Consider the following 25,000-nt stretch of genomic DNA (forward strand, 5'->3'; position numbering starts at 1 on the left):
AATATCAAAAAATGTTTGCCATCAGTGAGTATTGCTCTAATTGGTATGGTACTCGTTCGTGATGAAACGGACGTAATCTACACTTTTTGCTCTTTAAGCTTAATTAAAAAAAAAAAACATTCTCGATATGTCTTAGAGTCAAATGATTTTATTGTCTCTTTGCAATTTACATCTACTTCCATGAAATACTAATTTACTCGACTCACCAGGCACTTATTTGTCACTAGAACGATTTCAAATCTTTAATTACCAATAAAAATAACCATCACAAGATTGAAACACGGGAAAATAATATGAAGTTGAGACCTGACTTCAAATATTCTTGGGATATTCTTACAATTATAACTTAAAGAATTTTACATCTATCGTATGGTGCTATAGTCACTATTCAGAGGGGAATTCTTCGTCAAGTTTCTTTATTAAACTATGCTTCATTAAATAATTACAATTTTCCTGTTGAGTGTTTCTAAAACTCGAACTACTCAGTTATGCCGAGCATAGCGGTTTCCTTGGATTGAATGAACTTATTGCGTTTCAAAACTGAAAGTTTGTAGATATTAAAAAAACTCATTGCCTCGAAATAGAGGTGCCCTTTTTTAAGAAACTTCAGTTGCCCACTGCAAAACCAGTGGGGAGATTGGTTTGGCATTGCATTGTGGGATAATTTGGGCATGATGCACGGAAAGTACCTGTTTTTATCTTATTGGCAATAACAGACTCGAGCAAAATGAGGGAACAATTCTGTTGCACGGGGTTTGCAAGCCACCAAAGAAAATACTAAGTTGAAAAGCTATTGAATGCGAAGCTGATTTTTTGCCGTGGGCAATTTATCACCTAGTCAGAAGACATGTATTCCAGATGCGTGGCGCCCCAAACATCTCTTCGAGGGGAAGTTGCTAAATTAGAAAAAAGGCCTTATTCCTTCGCCCTTCAAAATTTGCGCATATACCAGTTGTATTGCGATTGGCACGCGTGAAATAGAATTCTAAGATAAGCATATCGTAGCTCGTGCTTCAAATTTTGCGTTGTTGCTCGCTAAATTAATTAATCCATTTTTGTCTCGTTTTGAATAGATTTCAACGAAATCGTCCATCGCAATAGTTCAATTAATTCAGGAAGACGAGAACCAGATTTTTTTCAAACCTCGGTCTTATTCCAAGGAACGGTCAACACCACATCGGGTGAATCTTCTTCGAACTCAATCGGTGTAACCTGGAAATGACTTACAAGTTCTTTCAGTGTTGTAAAGTTCATGGTCTCCTTCATTGATCCAAACTGAGCGACAAATCCATTGCTTCCCTTGTCGTATTTGAAGGGCAGATGTCTGAAGGAAGGGCCCCCTTCAGGTGCTTTGACTGTCAGCACAAATTCTTTACTGACTGTTCCTCGACGGACAAGGAATGTTCCGGTATTCACGGTGGATAAAAGCATCTCCTCGGCTTCCTGAGTTGTGATTTTGTTGTAATAGTATTGCACATTACTCATCTAAAACCAGAGGAATTTATAATTAGGTCCTGCTCAATGTAGAGGCATAGCTCGTGAGATATACATGCATGTTTGGGTGAATGCACGAACTAATAGCCAGAGAATGAAGGCTTGGCGAACAAACGAACGAAGAAAGGAATCAGAGGCGACAAAGTGAAAATATAGGTCAATAGAAGCTAGGATCGGCGAATAATATGCCCAAAGATACGTGGCTATTTAAATTCGCGGCTGAGTGACGATTAAACAGTGCACCTGCTTCGTGTGTCGTTTGCGCTTATGTAACCTGCAGACTTCTTAACTGTTATACAGTAATACTACTGAGCTCAATCACAGCATATTTATCAAGAGAAAATTAAAGGCAGAAATACTCTACACATCCGACAACATTGGATGCTGTTGGCCAATGATGGTCAGAGTGTACGTATGTGTTTTTGAGGGCTCTAAAGTAGGGGGAACTTTGCTGCCGTCTTGTTCACATTTGTTTTTATCAACACACGAATTTGCTTTCAGAAAGCATCATGCTATTTACAAATTGGCTTCAAAAGGTAAAAGAACTTGTTAAACTTAGTTAAGGACGGTGCCTAGTATTGTCATTGCGCATACGTTCTGCACATCTCGAGATACTCGGGTTTCCTATCGGTGATGCTTACTATAATACAGTGAAATTTTGGCGCGGTTTAAAACTATCCGGAGATAGTAGATCTTAGTAAGTACTATTGGTATCCAAAAAGAAAATTGGGAGTAGCCATGCATTTTTGAGAGATAATTAAGCTTCAATGTTAGAAAGAACGCCATACATTGCTTTGTATTTTAAAGCCTTTTGCATATATTATTCATCAATTATCTTTGAAAAATGTGTGGTTACCCCCAATCTTTGTTTTGGATTTCAATAACACTTTTTAAGATCTACATTTTCTGCATAATCATAAACCGGGGCAAAAATACCTTTGAATTAGTAGGCACCGTTCTAATATGTTTAAGCCTTTAGTTTAGCCTTTGATAACGAGCCAGTTATATCAGCCATCAAATACTGATAAAATCTAGGGTGGCAAAAGTGTTGGTAATTCCATTATTGTAAAGTCTCGAACTTTCAAATTTTCAGAGATAGCTCATTATGCAATGCACTGTCAGTATTTAGTAATTTCAATAATCACTGTAGTAACTGATTAGAAAACGATAGCTTTGTGGTTATATCTGAGGCAAACAATGTAATTAGAGATTCCCCTATTGGCGTCATCGATGTAAAAGAAGCACAACCAAAGAATCACTAAAAATACTGACCGGAGATGGAGATTTCTTCTTTTCTTGTAAGTTTCCGAGATCAACTTGAACCATAAAATCTCCTTCGTTGTCCGACATATCAGGGCTTTCGTCATCATAGGCAACATTGAAATAATGTTTTTCTGAGCGACAAATATCCTTCATGGACACCTCTCTTTCCAGAATGTTCTTCTGGCTCTCCTTTCGGCCCATTACTGACCTTTGCTGGATGGAGAAATGGAAAAATACCGGCTTACGGCGCCTGAAATGAAACAGCAACACACATTTAGGAAAATTAAGTTTAGAGCATGGCCGTGGGGAAATCGATTTTGCTTTTAAAGGTGTATTTCTTGCTTCTGTAAATCTCAGTTCCTTTGAAAACTATGGTGTATTTGAAGTAAAAGATATTTGAAAGAATACTGAAAACAAAGTACATATATATAGTTCACTTAAGTCTTTTTAAGTCGACGGACTCGGGCTTTCAAAACCTTCTCTTATAAAACGATAAAAACCAAAAACACTTGAAATAATGAAAAACAAAAGGAGTGGTTTCCTTTTCCATTTCCCGATATTAAAGTCGATGCGTTCAGCGTGTTATGCCAGAGTCTGTTTTCTTCTTGCTTAAATATGAGGGCCCGGTTGTTCAAAAGCCGATTAACGTTAATCCCAGGTTAAAAATTCACCAAGGAGTTAATTTATCTACTCCCAAATGCTGTTCAGCGCTGATATTCGGCAAAACTTGGAAAACAAAAATAAGGAAAAGAAACTTTCACCAAAAAGTTGAAAACGTGAAATAAACGTTTACGCTAATCCTGGATTAAGTCAATCGGCTTTCGAACAACCGCGCCCAGTAGATGGCCTGTCTTTAAATTAAAGCAATGGATGGACTGGTACCTAGTGAATGGCCTCCAACTGAGAACAGAGTACACTGATTTCATGACTGCTTCAACATTTTTCGCGATTGGCCTAAAAACCCCGCGCTTTGTGTTCCACATCCAATAAGAGGTGAAACAATGCCACAAAACAACAATATCATTGGTTAAAAGAAGAAAAATAATCGTGCTGCATGTGCGGCACGCATTTTAGCTCGTATTCTTGCGATACTCGGTATAACAACGATGGGAGGTCACCGAAGACAACGTGGCATACAAATGTGAACATTTCATTCTCTATTTTTACTCTCAAACCGTTCGTACCCTATTTAATATTTTTTTGGATATTTCGCCCGTACTGTAAAACGTGAACGAGATGAAATAATCGGGTAAGACTACGACGGTAAGACGATAGTGAAATTTAGGGCACGTTCGATTGACCGTATTCCGGTATATAGGAATACATGGAATAGAAGTTAGAAATCCTTCGTTTTTACGGAGCTTCACATTAAAATTATCAAACACTTGCTAAAATGCTATTTTAAACATATCTTTATTATCCTTGTTACTTCAAAAGCGCCACACATATCGTTTTAAATCATCACTCCACGTATTCTTATTCCGGAATAGGGTCTACCGAACGCACCCTTAGTTACATTTTGAGATGATGTTTTCGTCAATTTCGCCATCGTAGATCTTTAAGTCCCTATTACCGTATTAAGTCAATAGCGACTTTTAAGCTTTACGACATCGACGGCGACAGAAACGTAGCTTCAAAATAAAACTTTGCACTATAGTTTGTCTGTCGCGAATATTATTATTCCAGTTTCGTTCCCGTCGTACAATGTTAGCAAAGTACACTAAAAACAAATGGAACGAGCGGTTGCGGTGTCAAGAGTTTCGCATTACGTTATGCTCACTCTTTCGTCAAAACCTCAAATTCAGTGATGATTTCATGTCGTTGCTATGTAGAGTACCGCAAAAATATGTGACAAAATGCGTGAAGCACGTGCAGCACGGCTAGTTTTCCTGTTTCAACCAATGATATGATTGTTTTGTGGCGTTGTCGTCTCCCCATTGCCGGGTTCAAGTATCAACATTACTATTTGCTGATTTTCTCCGTCTCGATGTTGTTTGACTACTTTTCAGTTTTATGTCACTCGATTGAAAACCACTCTTGACAGAACACAGAATATACCACTAAAGCAAGTATACAGCTCCTAAATGCATGCTTGAAGGTATCATTCTTACCTTTTTAGGAAAACAACTGCAATAGCACCGGCGCATATGATAAGACAAAGCATTCCAACAGTTAAACCTGCGATTAAACCAGCGTTGGATTCGGGCTCAGCTGCAAACGAAAGGAAAACAAAAAGCGTATGAACTGATTGTGTGAAACCGAGTCTCTTTTTGCGTGATAAGAAGCGTAAAAAAGTAAATGAATTGTTTCTAAACAAAGGGAAAGAGCTGTTGTTCATAAGTTCTTCGCTCTTGAATCACACAGTTGTGGTTCAATGCCGGTATAATTTGTTATCGTCTTTTCACTCATTTTCTGGGCGGAATGACATTGAGAAAAATAAGTCCCAATCCAGATTTGTACAGTGCCAGGACAAGAGCAACTGAAAGCTCAGCTCTTTAGAGCACTGGTCGGATTAAATACGGATCTTATCGGGATTTCAAAGTCTTGACGTATAGGCCGGAATGGAGGCAATATCAAAGTAAAGTCAAACATGCACGGAAATCTCAACTCGGTAGCGTTGTAAACATTTAAATACCTTTTTGAGGGGCAGCATTGCCTGTAAATGAAAACAATTACATAATACCGTTAGATTTCATCAATGTTTAGGCCAATTAAGTCAAGGAAAAGGGGTTTAATTTCCGAAGAAAATGTGATGCTGCGTCGTTGGGGAAGTGATACACAGAAATGGGCTTATCAAGTGCACGTGGGTTGATATGGTGAATTGACCACCGCAGAGAAATTGAAAAGCTGACGTTTCTAGCGTTTTCCCTTCGTCAGAGCGGATTAGGGAACAAAGCTATTGGTTGTTAACGGTTCATACACTGAAAGGAGCTCGGCAGTTGGTGAAGATCTCTGCCAGTAGCGTAGCTCCATATTTTCCATTTGATTTTGTCACGGCCCACTACATGACCGTATTTGAAAGAGATCAGTAACCCAAGTTTCGTAGTACATGTATTTCATCAAACCAAACAGAGGAATTCACTTCGTAATTACCTCAAAGCTTCATTACTTTGATCATCTCTTATTGGGAGCCTATATCCAGGAGCCTATAATTCTAATACTAGGTCAATGTAATGGCATTTTCACGGATCAAGCTATTTTTAGACGAGCTCTGAAATAAGATTTGGCTTGCACGAAAAACCATTCTCAAATCCATGGGTAGTAACGTCTCATGCAAGATTTGTGATTAGCTGGAAAGCTCTGGTTTCGCCAGAAAAATCGATCTAAAAATATCTCGGTGTGTGAAAACGCCGTTCCACAAATATAATGACGCCCCTATTTATGGGCCTTTGCTATTATACAGTTAACAAAAAAAAAAACAGGCCCTAGTTGTTCAAACGATGGATAACGCTATGCACCGGATTAATCACTATCCAGCGGATAAACACACAACAGTAATGACTGAAAAACTAGTGGCCCTCTTATAAATATATACAGAAAAAAACAAAGAATTAAAAATAAGAAGGTATAAAACCTGCAATGACAACATGAAAGGTAAAAAAAATGAAAAATATGATACATTGGGTCGAGACCAACAGTTAGAACAGGAAAATTGAAATTAGATGATAAAATGGTCCATTTCCTTATAACTGTCCATAAAATGTTTAAAAATTATTTTTTTAAAGCTTGTAAGAGTAGACTGGTTTTTAATATGGGCAGGCAACATATTCCAGAGGCGGCTAGTTGATACTGAGAAAGACCTTCCGCCCTCGGTCTCCCTATTGAACCGGGGGCAGAAAAGGTTTAGATGACCATGCCTGCTCGATCTTCCATTCACGTCTACATTTCTAACAAGCATCTGGGTGAGATAAGGTGGACACTCCCCAAAGATCCGTTTGTTTACCAATACAGACTTATTTATTCTCGCTTCATGATAAAATGGAACCCAACCTAATAGTTTAAAAAGTTTCACACTGTTCTCTTTTGCGTCAGCAGCCTGAACACGGTCGTTTGAACAACATGGGCCAGACGTTTTCAACAACAATAACAACAACAACAACAACAACAACAACAACAACAGATACTTACTCGTTGAAACACTTTCCACTTTAAAGCCGTTTTCTTCCAGACCTTTGGCCTCTCCACTATTGATCATTTCGATCAGTTTATGGGCATCCACATCGTTTCCAGAATCGCTCTCTCGGGCAAAGAGAGTTAACTCGACTCTGTGAACGAAAAATGAAAGAAGAACAGTATTTTCAGCTTCAATATTAATTGTTCGGTCATCCCTGTTAACGTTCGAACGTCACATATGTAAAGATATTTTTAGAATGGTTCCCATTTCACAAAAAGAGCCCGACAGTGACAAAGAGTCCACTGAAACAACATGTTAAGTTTCAATCCACAGCATTCGTGTTAGAAATCGCACGATCTCGAATACACCTCGCAATTAGATGGTTTGAGTGCCGTTTCGAAATTCTCAAGACTGGACGAGCTTTTGGTGCAGTTCAGTTGTCGGAACGTTTCAAACACCGCCACGAGAATTTTTTTATTTCAAATTGTACGTACGATTTTTGTTTGTTTGTAGTATTCCTAAACAAATTCTCTCCCTCAAATCTTAAGGAAAGTTTTGCGCACATTACCAGCGTTTATTTATGAATAACCTTTACGACAGAAAAACTCTCATACGGGTTTGTTTGTTTGTTCTATCATTTGTGACGTTTCCATAGAACCTTTATTGGTACTCTACAAAATACAATTCGGGATACTGAGGATATTCCATGACCGCTGGATTATTCGAATTTTATCTTCGATTTGCTGATGGTGTCTGTCACGAGAGGAATAAACAGCAGAAAATTCAAATCCATCTTACTTAAGAAGTTTGACCGGAGGCTTGGTCGTTGGTGGACTGGGCGTCATCATTGCATCACTTCCGCCACATGACGAAGATTGACCAGCGTCAAACATTAAGCCACAAACAAACCGCTGGGTAGTTTGCGGCTCAGGTGGCGTCATTTCCTCCGGACAAATAAGCACAAACCGAGCTTCTTTCTCCATATAGCTGGTGACGCGAACAGAGCACGCGCCGTAATCTAGGTTGCTGGGGACTTCTCTTGCTCTCCTTGATGTCGCATTCTGTTAAAACGAAAAAAAGAAATTACATTCTTGAAACTCAAACGGTTAGTGTTGGTCTATAAGGGGTTGCTGCGTCGGTGGGGAAGTGAAACAAGGAAATTAGTTTATCAACTGAGTTAATATGGTAAATTTACCACCGCGAGGGAATTCCAAAGCTGAGTGGTCAATGATGTATGTATGTATGGTTTTTAAAACGTCCACCTTACCTTGTTAGCATTATTTGGAGCAGACTTGATTAAATTTTCGATTTCTTTCTCCAAGTCGAAAACGCTTCCGTAGGAACGACCCTCTGGCAAAATCATAACCGTCTCTAGTTGTTTATTCACGCATTGAAATCCGCGAGGTGATCGATCAGAAAGGACACACGTGTCCGTTCCATTACATGGATTGCCAACACAGGCAGCTTTGTCCAATTCGCATGTCTTTCCTGTCTTTACTGAGGTACAACTGCATTTGTAAGAACCATCAGTGTTGGAGCAAGTACCGTTGTAAAAGCATGGATCTGAAAAAAAAAAAAAAGAATGCGGACATGACAAAATGTCTGTAAAATCAGTGTACACGTAGTCAGTACGACAAAAATATTAACTCGTTTCGACGAGATAAAGAGAAATTTTCTTTCAAGTTAACAGAAGTTGTTTTTGTCTAAACGAAATAACTACTGCCAGTTCCATAAACTTATGCCAAAACAGAACATTTAATCAGGCTTGACAAATTCTATTTGGTTCAGTAGCAAATCCAAAGGAAGTTGTATCATTTAAGATCTTTTCAACGAGTAACGCTGTCGGGGACACTTTCACCTTCTTTGCATTTTTGTCTTTGGATATTCGTGTGCGTATGTAAATTTGTTTGTTTTTCATTTTTTGTCTGTCTTTGGCAATTTATCGTTTAGCATCGATGGCGCAGTGGTGACAGCATTCGCTCATCACTAAAGTGTTCCAGATTTGGCGTCACATGTTGGTTGAGTTTGTTGGTTCTCTTCTCTGCCTCGAGAGGTTTTTCTTCGGGTACTCCGGTTTTCCCGCCCCTCAAAACAAAAAAAAAAAAAACAACCTATGATTTGATATGAATTAATTTGATTTCTGTACAGTGTCTCCGAAGTTAATTATTATAGTTAATATAACAATTTTCAAGCATTTGGAAAGGAATAACAAACACACCTCCTCTACATTCATCCACATCAATTTCACAGTGGTCACCAGACCAACCCGGATCGCACAGGCAAGTGTACTTTGAGCCTTGGCGCGAGCAATCTCCATTGTTTTTACAAGGATTTAAGTCACATGGGTGTTCCTTGCATCTATCAGGGGCTTTGAAACTTGTCACTTCCACGTTCATTTTCAGCACCTCGCTCAGGAGTTTCTAGAAAAACAAAGTTTTGAGTAAAATCAAGGCTTTAAAATAGTTATTACAATATTCATGGGGCTAGAATGTTAGCGGTAGTGGTTTTTCAAAGAGTGTTGTTAAATCAAAACCAGGATGAGACATCTGAAAACAAGAACACGTACTCTGGCTAAAAATATTTAAAAAGTACAAGCTTTCGACCGCCTGACATACAGTCTTCAACGGGTAAAATGATTAGGGAACCAGAAAAGGTATCTAGTGTGATAAAACAAGACATTGAAAAAAAGCTTGTACAATTTTAAATATATTTAGCCAGAGTAAAATGGCTAAATCACAATCGTGGAGGAGGGAGCACAAAGAATCATACCTGAAACTTTTTGACGTCAAATATTTGACAGGTTCCATCTTTGTTTGGATTCTTTACGGAGAGGGTCATGGACACTAGTGCTTTTTTGCCTGCAAAACAGGTAACAGGTAAAATCGTGACGTTTTGATGCAGCAAACCAGAAAGGAGCTCTTACATCTAACGGTGATATTAGGGAGCTTCCGCAAGAATGAAGACGATCGACGGCTACGAGAACGAGAACACAATGAAACAATAGCTCTAATGAGCAAAAACAAAGACACCGCACGCCCTGCTCGTGCGTTTTTTCATTTTGGTACATTTTTTGTCTTCCTCGTCCTGACAACGTTAGGGACCTTAAGCAAAGACCACGACGACGGCTACGAGAACGTTGTCCAAAAATATTATTTCCCATTATTGTAATAATTTTGCGATTACTGCACGTCGCTCGGCTTGGAAAGTGTGACTACAAATTCCAAGAATAAAATTGGTGGCAACGGTGTGGATATATAGGTAGAAAATTGAAAATTCATCGTCAGATGCTCTCGTCCTCCACATGACCTCAAATTTGATCATTTCACGTCGTTGTCAAGACGAAAACGGCAAAGAAATGTATCAAAATGTAAAACGCACCTGCAGGGCGTGCAGAGCTATTAGGGAGCTTAAGGCAACGAGAACGTCATCTCAAAATATAAATTTGCGTTATTTTAATCGCTTCGTGACTATTTCAACGTTTTTAATATGACAAGGATGCCGTAATTCCTCAAAGATGACATCAGTCGGAAAGGCATTTCATTTTAAGAGAGAAAATGAAAATTTATCCTCAAGTGCTGACGTTCTTCATAAAATCAAAAACTTGGCTATTTCACGTTGTTGTTTTGCTGACGACGGCAACGAAATGGACAAAAGTGAAAAACGCACGGGCAGGGCGTGCAAAGCATCTTAATCCCGGGAGATTTGAATTGGTTACAACTTTGAGTTAGCCGATTAGGTCTATGGAAGCGTTTGCATCCGAAAACGCAAAAAGCTTGTTTTGGTTTTCAAATTTCCTGGGCGCTCTCATTTTGAACAATTGTGACGGGTAATGGTTGCTTTATTGTATTCAAACAAAAAGCTTTTATTTTGAAACAATTGGGCAACCAATACACGTCACAGTTACTCAAAATGGCAGCACCCGGAAAACCAAAAGAAGCGTTTTTGAATTTTGTTTATTTCGGATACAAACGCTACCATTAGAAAAAGTTCGAACAATTTTGATGGTAAGCATTATGTTCAGTATTTTAAAGTTATCTTCTTATTTTAGTGGAGATACAAATAACTCGGTCTTTAAAAACGCCGTTGTACAAATGCAGTGAAACTGTAGTCACTTGCTTCGGACGTCAGTCGATACTCTTGCAGTTAACAAGCAACTACTCACCGAAAACCTTAAGGAATGCAAAGTTAGACTGTATTTTGCCAGCGATATTGGAAGCTTCGCAGTAATATCGAGCTTCGTCTTCGTTCAGCGCATCTTCTAATACAAGCTGTGGGAGAAATGGTTTAATCCCTGCAGCTTCGACCATTGGGATGCCATCCTTGAACCACCCAAATGAAGGCACAGGATCCCCAGATGCGTTGCAATACAGTGTGATCCTGCCTCCCAGCTGCACGCTGCTGTTGACTGGTTGTACTGTGATCTTTGGTGGATCTGCAATTTGTACGCCAATATGCGTATACTTCAAGTTAAATTACACTTATTTGTCTAATGAAGAAGCGATTGCGCTACGCTGATACAATTCTCCAAAACGTCCCGTTAAAATTAAAATTCATAATTTTTTGGACAAATGGGCATAAACGAAGATGAAAGGAAGATGAACACATAAACACAAAAGGTCAAACTTCAAGATAATTTTTGACGAAAGAAATGTACATTTGAAGTGCGAGTTATGAACGAAAGATTGATGCGATCCTCGCACTTAACCAGTGGACAATTTCCTTCGTTTAAAAGCTGCAATCAAGTAATCAATCAAATGACTTCTAAGCTGCAGGTAAACGTTACATTACCATTTACGGTTACGTAAGCCACACTGGACTGTATCAAACCAGCTGGACTTGAAGCCAAACAAGAATAGCCTCCCTGGTCATCTTCAGTGGCCTCCTCAATAACGTAATCACCGAGATCATCCCAGTTGGAGACAAATCGTCCATCTTTCATCCAGCGGTATTCAGGCTTGGTGTTGCCCTTGGCCAAACAGCTCAGCTATCAGGGAGACAATAAGCTTAATTACATGATGCATCTAATGGATAACATGAAAAACACATAATTGAATAGACTTCAACGCGCCACTGCGTCATTAGCTTTAGAATGGGCGACTGGCAGACAAACATCGGACCGATATGGCAAAGGGAGTTTTATTGTGAGCCGTCTTTGGTAAATGATACCTCAGGGCTAGGATGAGGTTATCTTGCGGGCCCCAGGTAAAATAACCTGAAATTGCTTGTTAACAGACATGTTTTAACGTTGGGAGACACATTTTTGCGCGAAGTGGTCATTTCTCTTACACGAAACATCTTTAAATTACACATTTTTACTACGCGTGGGCTTGATTCGAATCTCCCAGCCTTAACTCTCTTCCCTTCAGATTGTTTTAATCATAGATTAATTCACGGCACTGAATCAGACACATGTGTGGCTTTAATATCAGCGTTTTGTGCTTTTGAATAAAGTACAGCTTTTTCGTATCTTTTGCTCAATCAAAAAGCTTTAAGAACCCACAGAAATATCGCTACCTATTAAATCAGTGATCTTTGTTAGTAGAGCTGGGAATTGTTAAGATTTAAACCCAATCTTGATCAGAAAACAGAGTTCATAACGTTAACAAATTCCTCACTATAGTGATCCGTTACAGTCTTGTCGGAGCTATCATAGGGACAATTTGTGACGTGTACACGAAATAACAGGATTTCGATATGCTAAACCTACTTTGTGTTTGTCTCCCACAAGTCGTGTTGCAACACTCGGTTTTTCGGTGAATTCACACAAGGTGTCGGCGTTTATGATCCCGTCTTCAGTGACTTTGAACACCATAGCTTCACATGTGATACTGATATTGGAGATTAGAAGAGCAGAGAAAGAGATTAAAATGCATATTAGGGTATTTCTGATTCTTATAATGATATCCATGCCGCTCATACCGATTCTAGTTCTGAAACTAATTTCGATACCGATATCGATCCGTGGATATCGATACTAATACATATATACATACACACTTAATTGACCACTCCCCATAGGGCTTTTCAGGGCAAATGAAACACAATCACGACAGAACAGAACATCTGACAACAACTGTTACGAATACTAACTGGCCGGAGGCATGCCAGTTGGCTATTTCCAAGTGCAGCTGAGATATTGAACCAGGGACTACCAGGAACAAATTCAACCAGTGGTCAGAACGTGTCTTGAGACCTCAAGGCAAGCGCCCTAATCACTGGGCTATAGTGCCTCCATGAAGACTCAAAATTGGCGAGACAGAGAGTCGAACCTGGATCAATAGCTTCACATAATAGTTTCCGATATCAACTAGACTAACGAGGCGAGCAATATCAATATCGATATAAGCAATATCGATACCGCTTCCTAGTGACACTTATAAGGACCACATGACAATACTGTCCGAAAGTTTCTTTATCGGGCATAAGGATCAATTACAACCATAATCCAATTATTGTATACAGTCATTGCCTCGCTTGCAGCTGCTGCGAGCTATTTCCTGGTGATATTTTGCGTTCAATGGCAATGGGCATTCCTTTTTGGCGACATTATTTATACCAAAAATGTTCTTTCTCATTCAATTTTTTTTTCTACTCTCTGAGAGTACTTAATTACATGCACGCCCAATTTTAACGTTCAACACAAAGTGTTCCTATAAGTCGAAGCCTAAACTGCTACCTATTTCCAACGATAAGGTAAGGATAAAATGAGGTTTGAGTTATTTTTAGCTTAGGGGAAATTCACTTGTTTATCCTTACTTGAACAAGTGATGAAGAGGAAGTGGAAACTTTGTGACGCTTATTGAAATCAATGTTCGTCTAATTAACATTTCTGGACAATTTCCTGTCAGTCGAAGACACTACATTCTGGCGTTTGATGTTGAATCCGCCATTATGGAGACAACCCTAACCCACTTGCAAGTATGCAAGTAACAGCTGATACAGACTCAATCTGCTCTTTGTTTGGTACTTACCTGGTTTCTATAGTGACATCAACTGAGCTGTTTAAACTGGGCTTTCCCATGTCATAGGCTTGCACTTTTACTAGCCGTTGTCCTTGAACCTAACATGAAGAAGAAGAAGAAAATCAATGGAGATTGACTATATGCAGAGATTTGCACACAGTTTAAAATAATACCTTTTTAAAGAAGTGTCAGTTTTCATCTCAGCGAAAACGGGGGAGGTAACATAGAGCTTCACTTGTAATCTCGAAAAACGACTAAGACTTTGGATTACGCGTAAAGCCGAACAATAGGTGAATCTTTCTTTACATTTTTTGCATTATTAGAACAGAGGTATCGTTTTCTAATGTCAGACGATAATAAAGTACTGACATTGAAAGAGCATTGCATAAGGAGCTATCTCTGAAAATGAGAACCCGATTTACCAGATAATCTCCAAGCAATGACGCTTTGAAAATTCGCAATTTTTACAAATGTATGGAATCATAGGTGCCTTTGCCATCCAAGACATTGTCCGTTTTTGATGGCTAACAACTGGCTCATCAGCTAAAAGGCTTAAAATTGGAGATTTAACTAAGTTTAACAAGTTCTTTTACCTTTTGAAGTACATTTGTAAGTATCAAGATGCCTTCTGTGAGCAAACTAGTATTTTAATTAATGAAACAAAATGCGAATAATGACGTCAGCAACTCCTCTCACCTCGGTCTGTTCGAGAAGTCGGAACTTGACTTCTCCACCCGCACCTAGATCGTCATCACTCGCGGTAACTCGGCCGATTTCCGTAGCGTCTAGGCTACCAAGCTGGAACTTGTAGTTAGGGTGGAGGAAGTGAGGTGGGTTGTCATTAACATCCGTTACAATCACATTCACCAAAGCAACGGAAGCTAACTTGTCCTGTTCGCTACCTTCATCTGAAGAAACACCAAAGATTCCTTCAATGAATTTTCTTATCTGTAGGTGATATTTTAATCGGGTACGGAATCTTTTTTTTTTTAATTACAACAAACAGCACAGATTTAGCGGAAACGGAAGATGCGAGAAATTGATAGTTTGTTTGTGAATCCGATATCGAGTAGTTTTCACTGAATCATATCGATGCTCTAATTGCTAATTGAGTAGAGAGGGGGGGGAGCCGTGGGGGGGGGGGGGGAGTAGAAATACTCCTAGTTGCTTCATGCTACAAAAGCCGGAGACAAACGCCAGCCGGATGGGCCTTTCAGGCTCTTAACAGAGACCTTGTTTCTTTTTCTTTTTTTTTTTTTTTTTTAACTACGTGTATACTTTATTTGCTACATTTTCTTACTCGCGTTCCCATCGCCACTTGTCCTGTTCACACCACAATCTTCGCGACCTGCGCGGATCACCAGTCGGAAAGACTGGGCAACTTCTCGGTCAACGCCTGCTGAGCTGACCCTGACGTTTCCTGCAACAAAATTACAGCATTCTGTAAATCCTTCTCTCTTTAATTAATCAGCAAGGCTTTCCTTTTGCCAAGGGTTACATGCCTAGAAATAATGATTTTAGACGCATAATTTGCTTTCCATAATTTTTTTAAAACTTAGCATAGCCTCTTTAAACTTTGCTCATTGACTGCATGTGTGATGTCAACAGCGTTAATATCACATGATGCGAGAGTCGTGCGGCTCAACACTTAAAGTGGGAACGTCGCAGAAAGGATACTTCCGTTTGTTGTTTGCCTTACTGAAAATAACATATCTCAAGGCCGGTCTGGGCATCTCCGACTCTGCAATCTCAAGTTTTACCTTGAAGGGGGATTCTATGCATCTAGAAGTTCGATAAACTAAGCCCTTGATTGAGGGGAGATTTTCAAGATCCGTATTTATTACTCTAAGGGCGCTTTCCTTTTGTCAGAACTGGCCGGCCAGACCCATCAGTTTGCAAAGAAAATGCAACAATTTAAGGAACACTTGTATGATAATCCCTCGCATTCTTTTGGACGAGCATATATCATCCTCGAAATGTGTTAATTTGAAGGCGTTCTAGAGTTAGTTAGTCCTTCCAAATGCCCAATCTGGCCTGTCAGTTCTGTCAAATGGAAAGCGTCGTAAGACGAATACATCCCAGGGTTTAATTGCAAGCAAAAACAGACCCAACATACCCTGCCTGTCAATAGTAAAAGCTCCTCCAGTGTTACCAGACCTTATGGCATAAAGCATAATCTCATTGTTTTTCAGATCAGCGTCTGTAGCAGTAACTTGAACTATGCTCTGATTGAATTCTAAGTTCTCACGAACGGTAACATTATACTCTGCGGGAACAAACTCTGGGCAGTTATCATCTACGTCAATGACATTAATGGTGACGTCACCCGATGACGTCAGCTGTGGATACCCTTGGTCGCTAACGCTTATTTTCAATGAGTAGCGATCCTGTTTTTCACGATCTAATGTCTTTTGTGCTATTATTTCACCAGTGAATGGATTTAACGAAAATACATCCGAATATGCATTGGTCGTCAAGTTGAACACAAGTTGAGCGTTGGTTCCTATGTCAGCATCCGTTGCCATAACGCGCATAACCAAAGCTCCGATTGGTGAGTTCTCTGGGATACCACCCTTAAGAGAGGTCTCATTAAATTGCGGTCTGTTGTCATTTACATCGAGCACTTTGATCGCTACTTGTACGGATGACGTCATTGGTGGGCTTCCCAAGTCGCTTGCTATAACACTCAAGGTATACGAATCACGTGTTTCGCGGTCCAATGGCTTGGACAATGATATCACACCTAGAGAAGATAAAAAATGAACTAAGCAGTCTGCAATTTCGAATACACTTCCCGTTGCAATCTCATTCCAGGCAACTAGCTTTTCTCTCTTCAATTCATCCCCTAAAAATTCGCATCGATCCCCTCTTGTTGTTAATACGTAAATTTACCACAAGCAAGCATCTATATTCCTCTGTACCTTATTACAAACTGTGCCTTATGATAAACTACAATCAGCAACCATTAGTGCCAATGAATAGTTTACAATGTAACCTGTTCAGTGTGCCATCATTACTTCCCGGCGGAAATACGATAAACTGCAAATCATCAATCCGTTAGTGTTACTGACTAGTTTACAATGGATGCTAACCTGTTCGGTTGCCGATCACAAAAGTGCTTTCATCATTTCCGGCGGAAATACGATAAACTACCATTCCACTGAGGCCGGCATCAGGATCAACAGCAAGCACTTCCTCCACAGCACTCCCGGTTGAAACATCTTCTGAAACATTAACAGCATAAGAAGACTGCGAAAACGAAGGTGCGTTGTCATTCACATCTGATACAGTTATGTGAATTAAAACCGGCATCGAGCTAAGCTGTGGATGTCCATGATCTGTGGCCATGCAGATCAGTACATAATTTGAGGTATTTTCCCGGTCGAGCTTCTTGTTAGTGGTTATCAAACCTGTGTCGTGTGAGATAACAAAAGCAGACATATCATTGCCGAAGTTGATACTGTATGATATATTCGCGTTTTTGCCAAAATCTGCATCGGTTGCACGGATTGCTGTTACACGGGAAGAGACACCTATGTCTTCTGGGATTGTGGCTTGTAGAGTAGAGAAGTTAAACTTCGGAGGATTATCATTCGTGTCTGTGACGTCAACTGTTACTGTGGCAACGTCTGATAATGCGGGCTCACCGCCATCGGTGACCTTCACTTGAAGTACGTATCTGTCAATCGATTCTCGATCCAGGACATCGGCTGTGGTGATTACACCAGAGGTAAAATCGACACTAAATGCGTCCGTTTGGTTGCCTGGCAATACGGATTCAATGGAGAAAGTCAGCTGACCAAAAGGATCCAGATCTGAAGCGAAGATTGTTGTAACAGAAGTCAAAACAGGAGAATTTTCCGGTACGCTGGCGGAGAATGTAGACTGATTAAATACCGGATTGTTATCATTTTCATTAATTACATGAATAGCTACACTCGCAGTGGTCGTAAATTTCGAATCTGATGCGGAGACGGTTAAGTCAAACCTCGGTGTCAGCTCAAAGTCTATTGAGGTAGTGGTGTTGATCCAGCCAGTTACAGGATTGATAATGAAGTAAGATTTGGAATTTCCCCCGGTGATACTATACGTTATTACTGCATTGCTTCCTATGTCATTGTCGTTTGCTTTTACTTGTAACACTAGCCTGGGATTCAAATTCTCTTTGATGCTTCCTAAGGATGGAACAAAAGACGACAGAAAACATCTTTAGCGCACTCAAATAACCGACATCATATTACTGTCTCTTTAACCCAATCGCCCCTAAACCTGACCCCATGTATTTACCAGTAAAATCTCCTGACGTTAGGTAGAGCGAAGTCTATAAATAGACTTAACTTATTAGAGTGTGATGTGAAGTACTAAGTATCTACCCCATTTGAACCATGTGATAGTTAGCCCTACTGATCGAATGGGCCCTCACAAGGACAGAGAAAAACTCTGACCAGGGTGGGAATTGAACCCACGACCTTCGGGTTCGATCACCGCTGCTCTACCGACTGAGCTACATGGGAGCAGGCCGTGGGAACGGAAGATGTTAAAGTCACGGCAATGAACATGTAAAAGGCCGCTCCTAACATAGAGAGGGTGAAATGCTTTTTTGAATCAATATTAATAACAATGAACTCATATCAATTGCAAGTCGTAGGTTGGTTTTTGAGGAAAGGGGACAACTGGAGTACCCGGAGAAAAAATTTCTCGAAGGAGGAGTAGTACACCAACAAGCTCAACCCACGTATGACGCCAAGTTTGAGAGTTGAACCCGCAGGGCCACTTTGGTGGAAGGCTAGTGCTCTCACCACTGTGCCATTCCTGTTCCTCAGGCTTCGACAGCAAGTTTCTTCCTTAAATGCCATGATCTTTCGCTCATAAAATCAAATACGTGCATTTCCTACAATTACTCTTTATCATAAATAGCCACGTAAAGTTTTATGTACTTACCACGGAAGACTTTCGCGTCGAATTTTGGAGGGTTATCATTTTCGTCTTGGACAACCACATAGAATTCCTGTTTAGTATTCATCGCAGGGTTTCCCTTATCTTCTGCCATTATTGTCAGTTTGTAACTTGCTTTAGTTTCTCGGTCAATACTTCCATTTACTGTTATTTGACCGGATATCGGGTCGATATGGAAGGCATTGTTATCATCCCCTTTTAAGAGGGAAAATCGCACCTCGCCATTTTTGCCGAAATCTTCGTCAGTTGCAGAAACAGACCCAACAATGGTACCTGGTTTTGCATTCTCCACGACGCTAAAGTTCGCCACGTTAACGAATTTAGGACTGTTGTCATTTTCATCTAAGACAGTGAAATTAACACGAACAAAAGCTTCTCTTTGATTGGACACTGCGTTGTCTGTGGCTCTGACGTATAAGCTATATGCATCAAATGCTTCTCTGTCCAAATTTTTGTTTACGGCGATAATGCCAGAGGCGTTGTTAATCACAAAAGCATTGTTTGTGTTCCCGGAAAGAATGGAGAAAGTTACCCGACCATTTTCAGCGGCATCTGGGTCTGTGGCGGAAATGTGCAATACGTTTGTCATTATAGCAGTGTTTTCCAAAACAGACGCTTTGTAGAAGGGCGACGAGAATCGGGGCGCGTTGTCGTTTTCATCCAGTACCGTTACCGTGACAACAACGGTCGAGGAGAGAGATGGGGTCCCGTGATCCTCAGCGGTCACAACGAGAAGGTAAGACGCCGAATGTTCACGGTCTAAGCTCGCAGATGTTGTCAAAGATCCTGTATTGGAGTCAATTGTAAATTTACTGATATCACCAGATGTTATTTTGTAGCTGATCAGGGCGTTGACACCTTTGTCTTTGTCTGTGGCGACAACATTGGCAACCAACTGGCCTGTTGAAAACAATAGTATTATTATTAAAAAAAACAATCAATTTAATAAACCATCAATTTAATAAACCATCTTCTCAAGAATTCCTACGAAAATTAAGCATCAACTCCATACTCATACGCCTTGTGTATTAATTTGCCAGGGGTTTGACGAACTGTCTCATGGCGGAAAAAGGAGAAGTGTATTTCAACTTCATAATCGACAAGAGAGAAGCATTCACAAGGTAAATAATAGAGAAGAAAATGTGAAGAGCAATAATTTCAAAAAAAAAAAAATGAAGAAGTGAAGCGAGGGCTTTCTTTTCATCAAAATTAGAGAGCTTAAACACACGACGTTTTTGAGTCGCGGCAGGCAACTGGAAGTGAGCTATTTTCCCTTTTAATTTGTCTTCACACAAACATATTTATATTGCAAAGTATCTGTTGATTGTTGGTGACGATTACCTTAAAAATCTGGGGGACACTAATGTCCTGGCCATGGCATGCGGAATGTTCTCTTCCGGTTGCCGCCGGCGTCTCAAAAATGTCGCGTGCTTAAACTCTATAATAGAGGGCCAAAGCTTGAGACGTAAGCTTTCGAATGTCTTTAAAGGTCTCTCTTTAAAGGTTTTTTGGGACCACTCATCAGGGCGGCGCTTATCTCCGGTTTCCGTAGCATGAAGCGACTAGGAGTATTTCTACTCCCCCCTGGATGGGATGCTAGTCCATCACAGGGTTACCCCCAGCATTTCGCCGGTGGAGAGAGGCACCGTGAGGGTAAAGTGTCTTGCCCAAGAACACAACACAATGTCCCCGGCCAGGACCCGGACCACTCGATCCAGAGTCGAGCACTCTAACCATATCAATTTACCATATCAATTTACCACATCAACTCAGTTCATAAACCAATTACAGTGTCGCACTTCCCCACAGACGAACCACCACTTTTCGAAAGTGGTTTTCGAAAAGTGTTGTAACAGCAGGCCTACTGCAAGACTTAAGTAGTGTTTTCATTTCCATACGTCCTCAACGTATACAAAAGCAGCATTTTCTCGTCAGTTATTTAAAGACATTGAATGCAGGTCCGGCCAGGAGAGATTTAAAACCTGCGACCTCCCACTTGGTTTTGTAATAGAGATTTCAACCGCTAACAAAGTCAGAATCAGTTTTTACACGTGAGCAAGAGAACACAGACTCGAACTGTAAATCATTCTTTGAATTTCAACAAAGAGGTAGAAACTAAAAAAAGAAAAAAAAAGTAGACAATAAAGTAAAGAATTTATTGTGAAACTGATAGTTTACCTGAAGAAAGGTTTTCCATAATATTTGTTGCATAGCTAGCCTGCTGGAAGTGGGGCGCATTGTCATTGACGTCAAGTACTTGGATTGTTGCATTGTGGGTAACAGACTGTCCACCTGCGTCTCGAGCTTCAACTGCTAACGTGTAGTTTTCAGTCTTTTCCCTGTCAAGCTTGGCTGCTACAGTTATCACTCCACTGGTGTGGTGTATAGCAAAGGCACCACCCGTGTTTCCACTCAAAATTGAAAAACTCAATTGATTCCCATCCGCATCTGTAGCGTTCAAACGCACGACCCTTGTTCCTATAGCGACGTTTTCTCTAACCATAGACGCCTGCAACGACGTGTCGAAAACAGGAACGTTGTCATTTACGTTGATAACAGTGATGTTGACTTGCGCAGAAGATGACAGTGGGGGAGACCCTCCATCCTCTGCGGTCACATTGAGAATATAAACTTTCGTATTTTCATAGTCCAACGGTGTTGCTGTGTGAATGAAGCCGCTTGAGTCAATTGAGAAATTTCCATTGTTTGTTCCTTGAAGACTAAACTTCACTTGACCGTTGGTTCCCTCATCTGCGTCTGTTGCCTCCACCTATAGAAATGAATGCAACAAAGTTCTAAGCAAGAAGACGAGTAGGCACTTGTGGAACATCGTATCCCTGGTCGGAAGTGTATCTTTTCACCCAGTAGACTATTCGCCCGAACTGAAAACCCGTTCTTACGACAAGGGGTGGTGCTGGACTCCAAGAGAGCAATGTTGCCATGTGGTGCCATTTCCACTGGAGAAAAATTACTTTCATTTCGGATACGTCATCTTTGAGCTATAGGAAACTCATAGGAAATAAGTCTTTAAATTAGATTGCGATGACATTTGTCATCCATGCTGATAGAAAAAGATGTCGGAAAGTGGCGTTCTCGCCATTTATGTGAAGGAAATGAGGAATTTTGCTTTTAAAAGCATGGCAATTCCTTTATGAGGCTCTCGTGCAAAGTCGAGAGACAGAAACATAAAAATTAGCAAGAAAAAATTTCGGAGTCAGCCTGTCACCACGGTCAACGTCAACTGAGTAATTATGCGTGAATTCAAATGTCCAGCTAAGTCAAAAATACAAAATTGCACAGTAAGAGATGCGGATAAGCTTACTACAAGAAGAGTCATTATTATGCAAATTAATATGCAAGTTATCATTATGCAATCTAGTACGTAACGCATAGTTATTCTGATGACCTTGACAATGGATTCAGAATGACCTTGAAACGTCGGCTTTCTCGTTATAATTTTTTTAATAGGTTTCTGTGCATGGAAATTACTATTATTTAAAACTGAGACAAAAAACAACAGCCATTTTTAATGAAATGTACTGTTCCATAGAAACCGACATAACATACCTTCAGTACTCTGGAGCCAGTTGAAGCATCCTCTCTGATGTTACCATGGAATATATTTTTACTGAACACGGGCGCATTATCGTTGACGTCATCAATTATCACTATGACTACTGTAGTACTTGAAAGTGAGGGCACTCCAGAGTCCTTTGCGAGCACAGTAAGTGAGTATTGAGCGTACGTTTCACGGTCAAGATTGGATTTCACTGTTATTGCACCAGAAGTAGGATTGATGTTAAAACTATAACCAAGAAAAGAGATTATTAGGAGAGGGTCCCAATGGGGTGGTGGCATTTACGGTTATTGGCTAAAATTTTGGCTCTTTTACGGCTATCGGTTAATTTTTTTCAGTTACGGTTAACAAAAAAATTATAAATCAATTCCTTTTGTTTCAAAGAGTTAAATATTAATAAACCTGTATTTTTTGTATCTTTAAGCAAAATAAAGGTCTTGGGATCATCTCTGGATGAAATAAGTTATTTGATAGATCATACTTTTAAGTATTTCACTTCTAATACTATTTTACCCGTAGAAATGTCAACGGTTACTTTTACAAATCTAGGGAACAGTTTCTTTTACGGTTAACTTTTTTTCACCCCATTTACGACTAACGGTTAAAATTTTTCAATTTTTACGGCTATCGACTAAATTTTTGGACGTTTTACGCCTATCGGTTAACCCCATTAAGACCCTCTTAGGAGTGCTTATGTTGATAAGGTGTGTCAAACTGGAGTAGGTTCCAGTCTCGATAGTGATACGACTTTACTGCAGTCTTGTGCTTACGTAACTCAGCTCAAGCGCTCTGCCACTTTAGCAGACTGTAAAATCAGTTCTAATTGATAAGAGGGGTGCAGGGATGGCACAGTGGTGAGAGCACTCGCCTCCCACCAATGTGGCCCAGGTTCAATTCCTCGACTCGGCGTCATATGTGGGATGAGTTTGTTGGTTCTCTACTCTACATCGAGAGGTTTTTCTCCGGGTACTCCGGTTTTCCCCTCTCCTCAAAAACCGATATTTGATTTGATTTGTGTTAATGTGTTGAATTGCAGTTTACAGTGTCCCAAATTAGTGTTCCAGAGAGCTAAAATACTAGATAATTAAATAAAGTTCTTCTCCTTTCCTTTAGGGGACACTGGAATACACTGGAATACTCTAAGAAAACCCTCACGTAGCAGCGCAGATACGTCCAAACATGCACGTAATTAGATTCAGGTAGATTTCAATAAGCGTCACGAAGTATCCCCTTGCTGTTCTCCCCAACTTCAACATCACTCGTGTCTCGGAATACTTAACAATTATTCGCCGAAGGCGAAGTGATTATCGGTGAATATTCACCAAGACGAAGTCGAGGTGAATATTCACCTATGATCACTGAGCCTGAGGCGAATAATTGTTTTAGTATAAATACACAGGTGATTATTTCAAAAAAGAGAAAAAAAAAACATTTCAACGCGAAATCATCTTCACTTACAGTGGCAAAACGACTACTGGAAGCCATTTTTTCCGTCGAGGTGATTATCGGCTGATAATCCGAGATAGCGAGCCAATGAGAGCGCGCGATTTTGTATAATCACCTGTGTATTTATACTAAAGATAATTAACGTCACAAAATGTCCCCTTACTCCAGTCCTTAAAAAGGCAATGTCGCGCTATTTTGGTGAAACTTTAAAATACTAAAAGACGTCTTTGCCTCAATGAAGACCAACAAATAATGCTGTAGTTTTGTTAGCACTGAATCACCATTGAAGTGCACTGAAGCTATTCTTTGTTGTTTGCGGCCAAGGATGGAAAGGATGGAAATGGATTGAAACTTGAAAAAAACTGGCCACTTTTTTTCAAGTTTGGAGACATTTCTGGAAATAAGTGTTAATTTTGCGTTTCGCTTTCTTCACTTGCTTGTGTCTGAATCGTTAAGGCAAGAGAATTACATAACACTTGTACTTGAAAATGCATTTTTCTTTACCTTCACATGGCTTTTATTTTGTCCTAACAGTCACCCGTCCCACCCGAGTCCATGCTCAACAGTCTTACCTGTCAACGGAATTTCCCGCCAAAATGCGGTAAGTAACATAACCATTTTGTCCTGCATCTTTGTCCTCAGCAAACACTCGCCCGACTTCATGAGCAACCATAACATCTTCTTTGACGTTAAATGAGTAACTTGAATTCAGAAACTCTGGACCGTTGTCATTTTCGTCCAAGATGTAAACTAACACTGACGTGGTAGCATTAAATGATCTCTTCTTGCTAGTTTTTGCGATGGACTTACAGTCCTCCGCCATAACTGTCAACTTATACACTGGGATTGTTTCTCTGTCTAGGATTCTGGCGGTGGTGATTTCGCCTGTTGCCTGTGGAGAGATGTATGCATCCTTTAGGAGACGCTCTCTATTCAGTCTATAAGCTGGAGTCGTTAGTCAATGTTTTAATTTTATTGTGCCACGGGCTCCAAATACCGTTAAGTAAACAGATACTTGTTGACGGTACTTCAAGTGGGTACAGTTATAGACTATTTTGACACAGGTCTCATATCTTTTTCAAAAGATTATTAACAAAACAGTGGTGGAAAAATAGTTAGGAGAACAGCTTTGAGCATTGGCAGGGGCTAACCTCGTTGATGTTGGTTTGGGGCTTGCAAAAATGGTTC

The 25,000-nt window shown here is 40.1% G+C and overlaps 1 protein-coding gene across 1 annotated transcript in view; it reads right to left on the bottom strand.

The window, feature by feature from the left end:
• Window positions 1-132: 132 nt before the first annotated feature.
• LOC138058231 (protocadherin Fat 4-like) overlaps window positions 133-25,000 on the bottom strand; it is a 45,095-nt gene continuing 20,227 nt past the window's right edge. The window contains exons 15-35 of the mRNA XM_068904129.1: window positions 24,385-24,704; window positions 22,357-22,594; window positions 20,968-21,559; window positions 18,775-19,689; window positions 16,926-18,008; window positions 15,950-16,576; window positions 15,134-15,253; window positions 14,530-14,741; window positions 13,843-13,931; window positions 12,579-12,699; window positions 11,660-11,855; window positions 11,034-11,303; window positions 9,641-9,729; window positions 9,090-9,291; window positions 8,139-8,434; window positions 7,670-7,932; window positions 6,886-7,022; window positions 5,393-5,413; window positions 4,869-4,968; window positions 2,767-3,007; window positions 133-1,485 (exon numbers count right to left, since the gene is read on the bottom strand). Of these exons, the coding sequence (XP_068760230.1) occupies window positions 1,138-1,485; window positions 2,767-3,007; window positions 4,869-4,968; window positions 5,393-5,413; window positions 6,886-7,022; window positions 7,670-7,932; window positions 8,139-8,434; window positions 9,090-9,291; window positions 9,641-9,729; window positions 11,034-11,303; window positions 11,660-11,855; window positions 12,579-12,699; window positions 13,843-13,931; window positions 14,530-14,741; window positions 15,134-15,253; window positions 15,950-16,576; window positions 16,926-18,008; window positions 18,775-19,689; window positions 20,968-21,559; window positions 22,357-22,594; window positions 24,385-24,704 (6,480 nt within the window). The 3' untranslated portion in view covers window positions 133-1,137. The remainder of the gene's footprint in view (window positions 1,486-2,766; window positions 3,008-4,868; window positions 4,969-5,392; window positions 5,414-6,885; window positions 7,023-7,669; window positions 7,933-8,138; window positions 8,435-9,089; window positions 9,292-9,640; window positions 9,730-11,033; window positions 11,304-11,659; window positions 11,856-12,578; window positions 12,700-13,842; window positions 13,932-14,529; window positions 14,742-15,133; window positions 15,254-15,949; window positions 16,577-16,925; window positions 18,009-18,774; window positions 19,690-20,967; window positions 21,560-22,356; window positions 22,595-24,384; window positions 24,705-25,000) is intronic.

The sequence above is a fragment of the Montipora capricornis genome, chromosome 7 (assembly GCF_036669925.1).
Source record: "Montipora capricornis isolate CH-2021 chromosome 7, ASM3666992v2, whole genome shotgun sequence".
In the NCBI taxonomy this organism is placed as follows: domain Eukaryota; kingdom Metazoa; phylum Cnidaria; class Anthozoa; order Scleractinia; family Acroporidae; genus Montipora; species Montipora capricornis.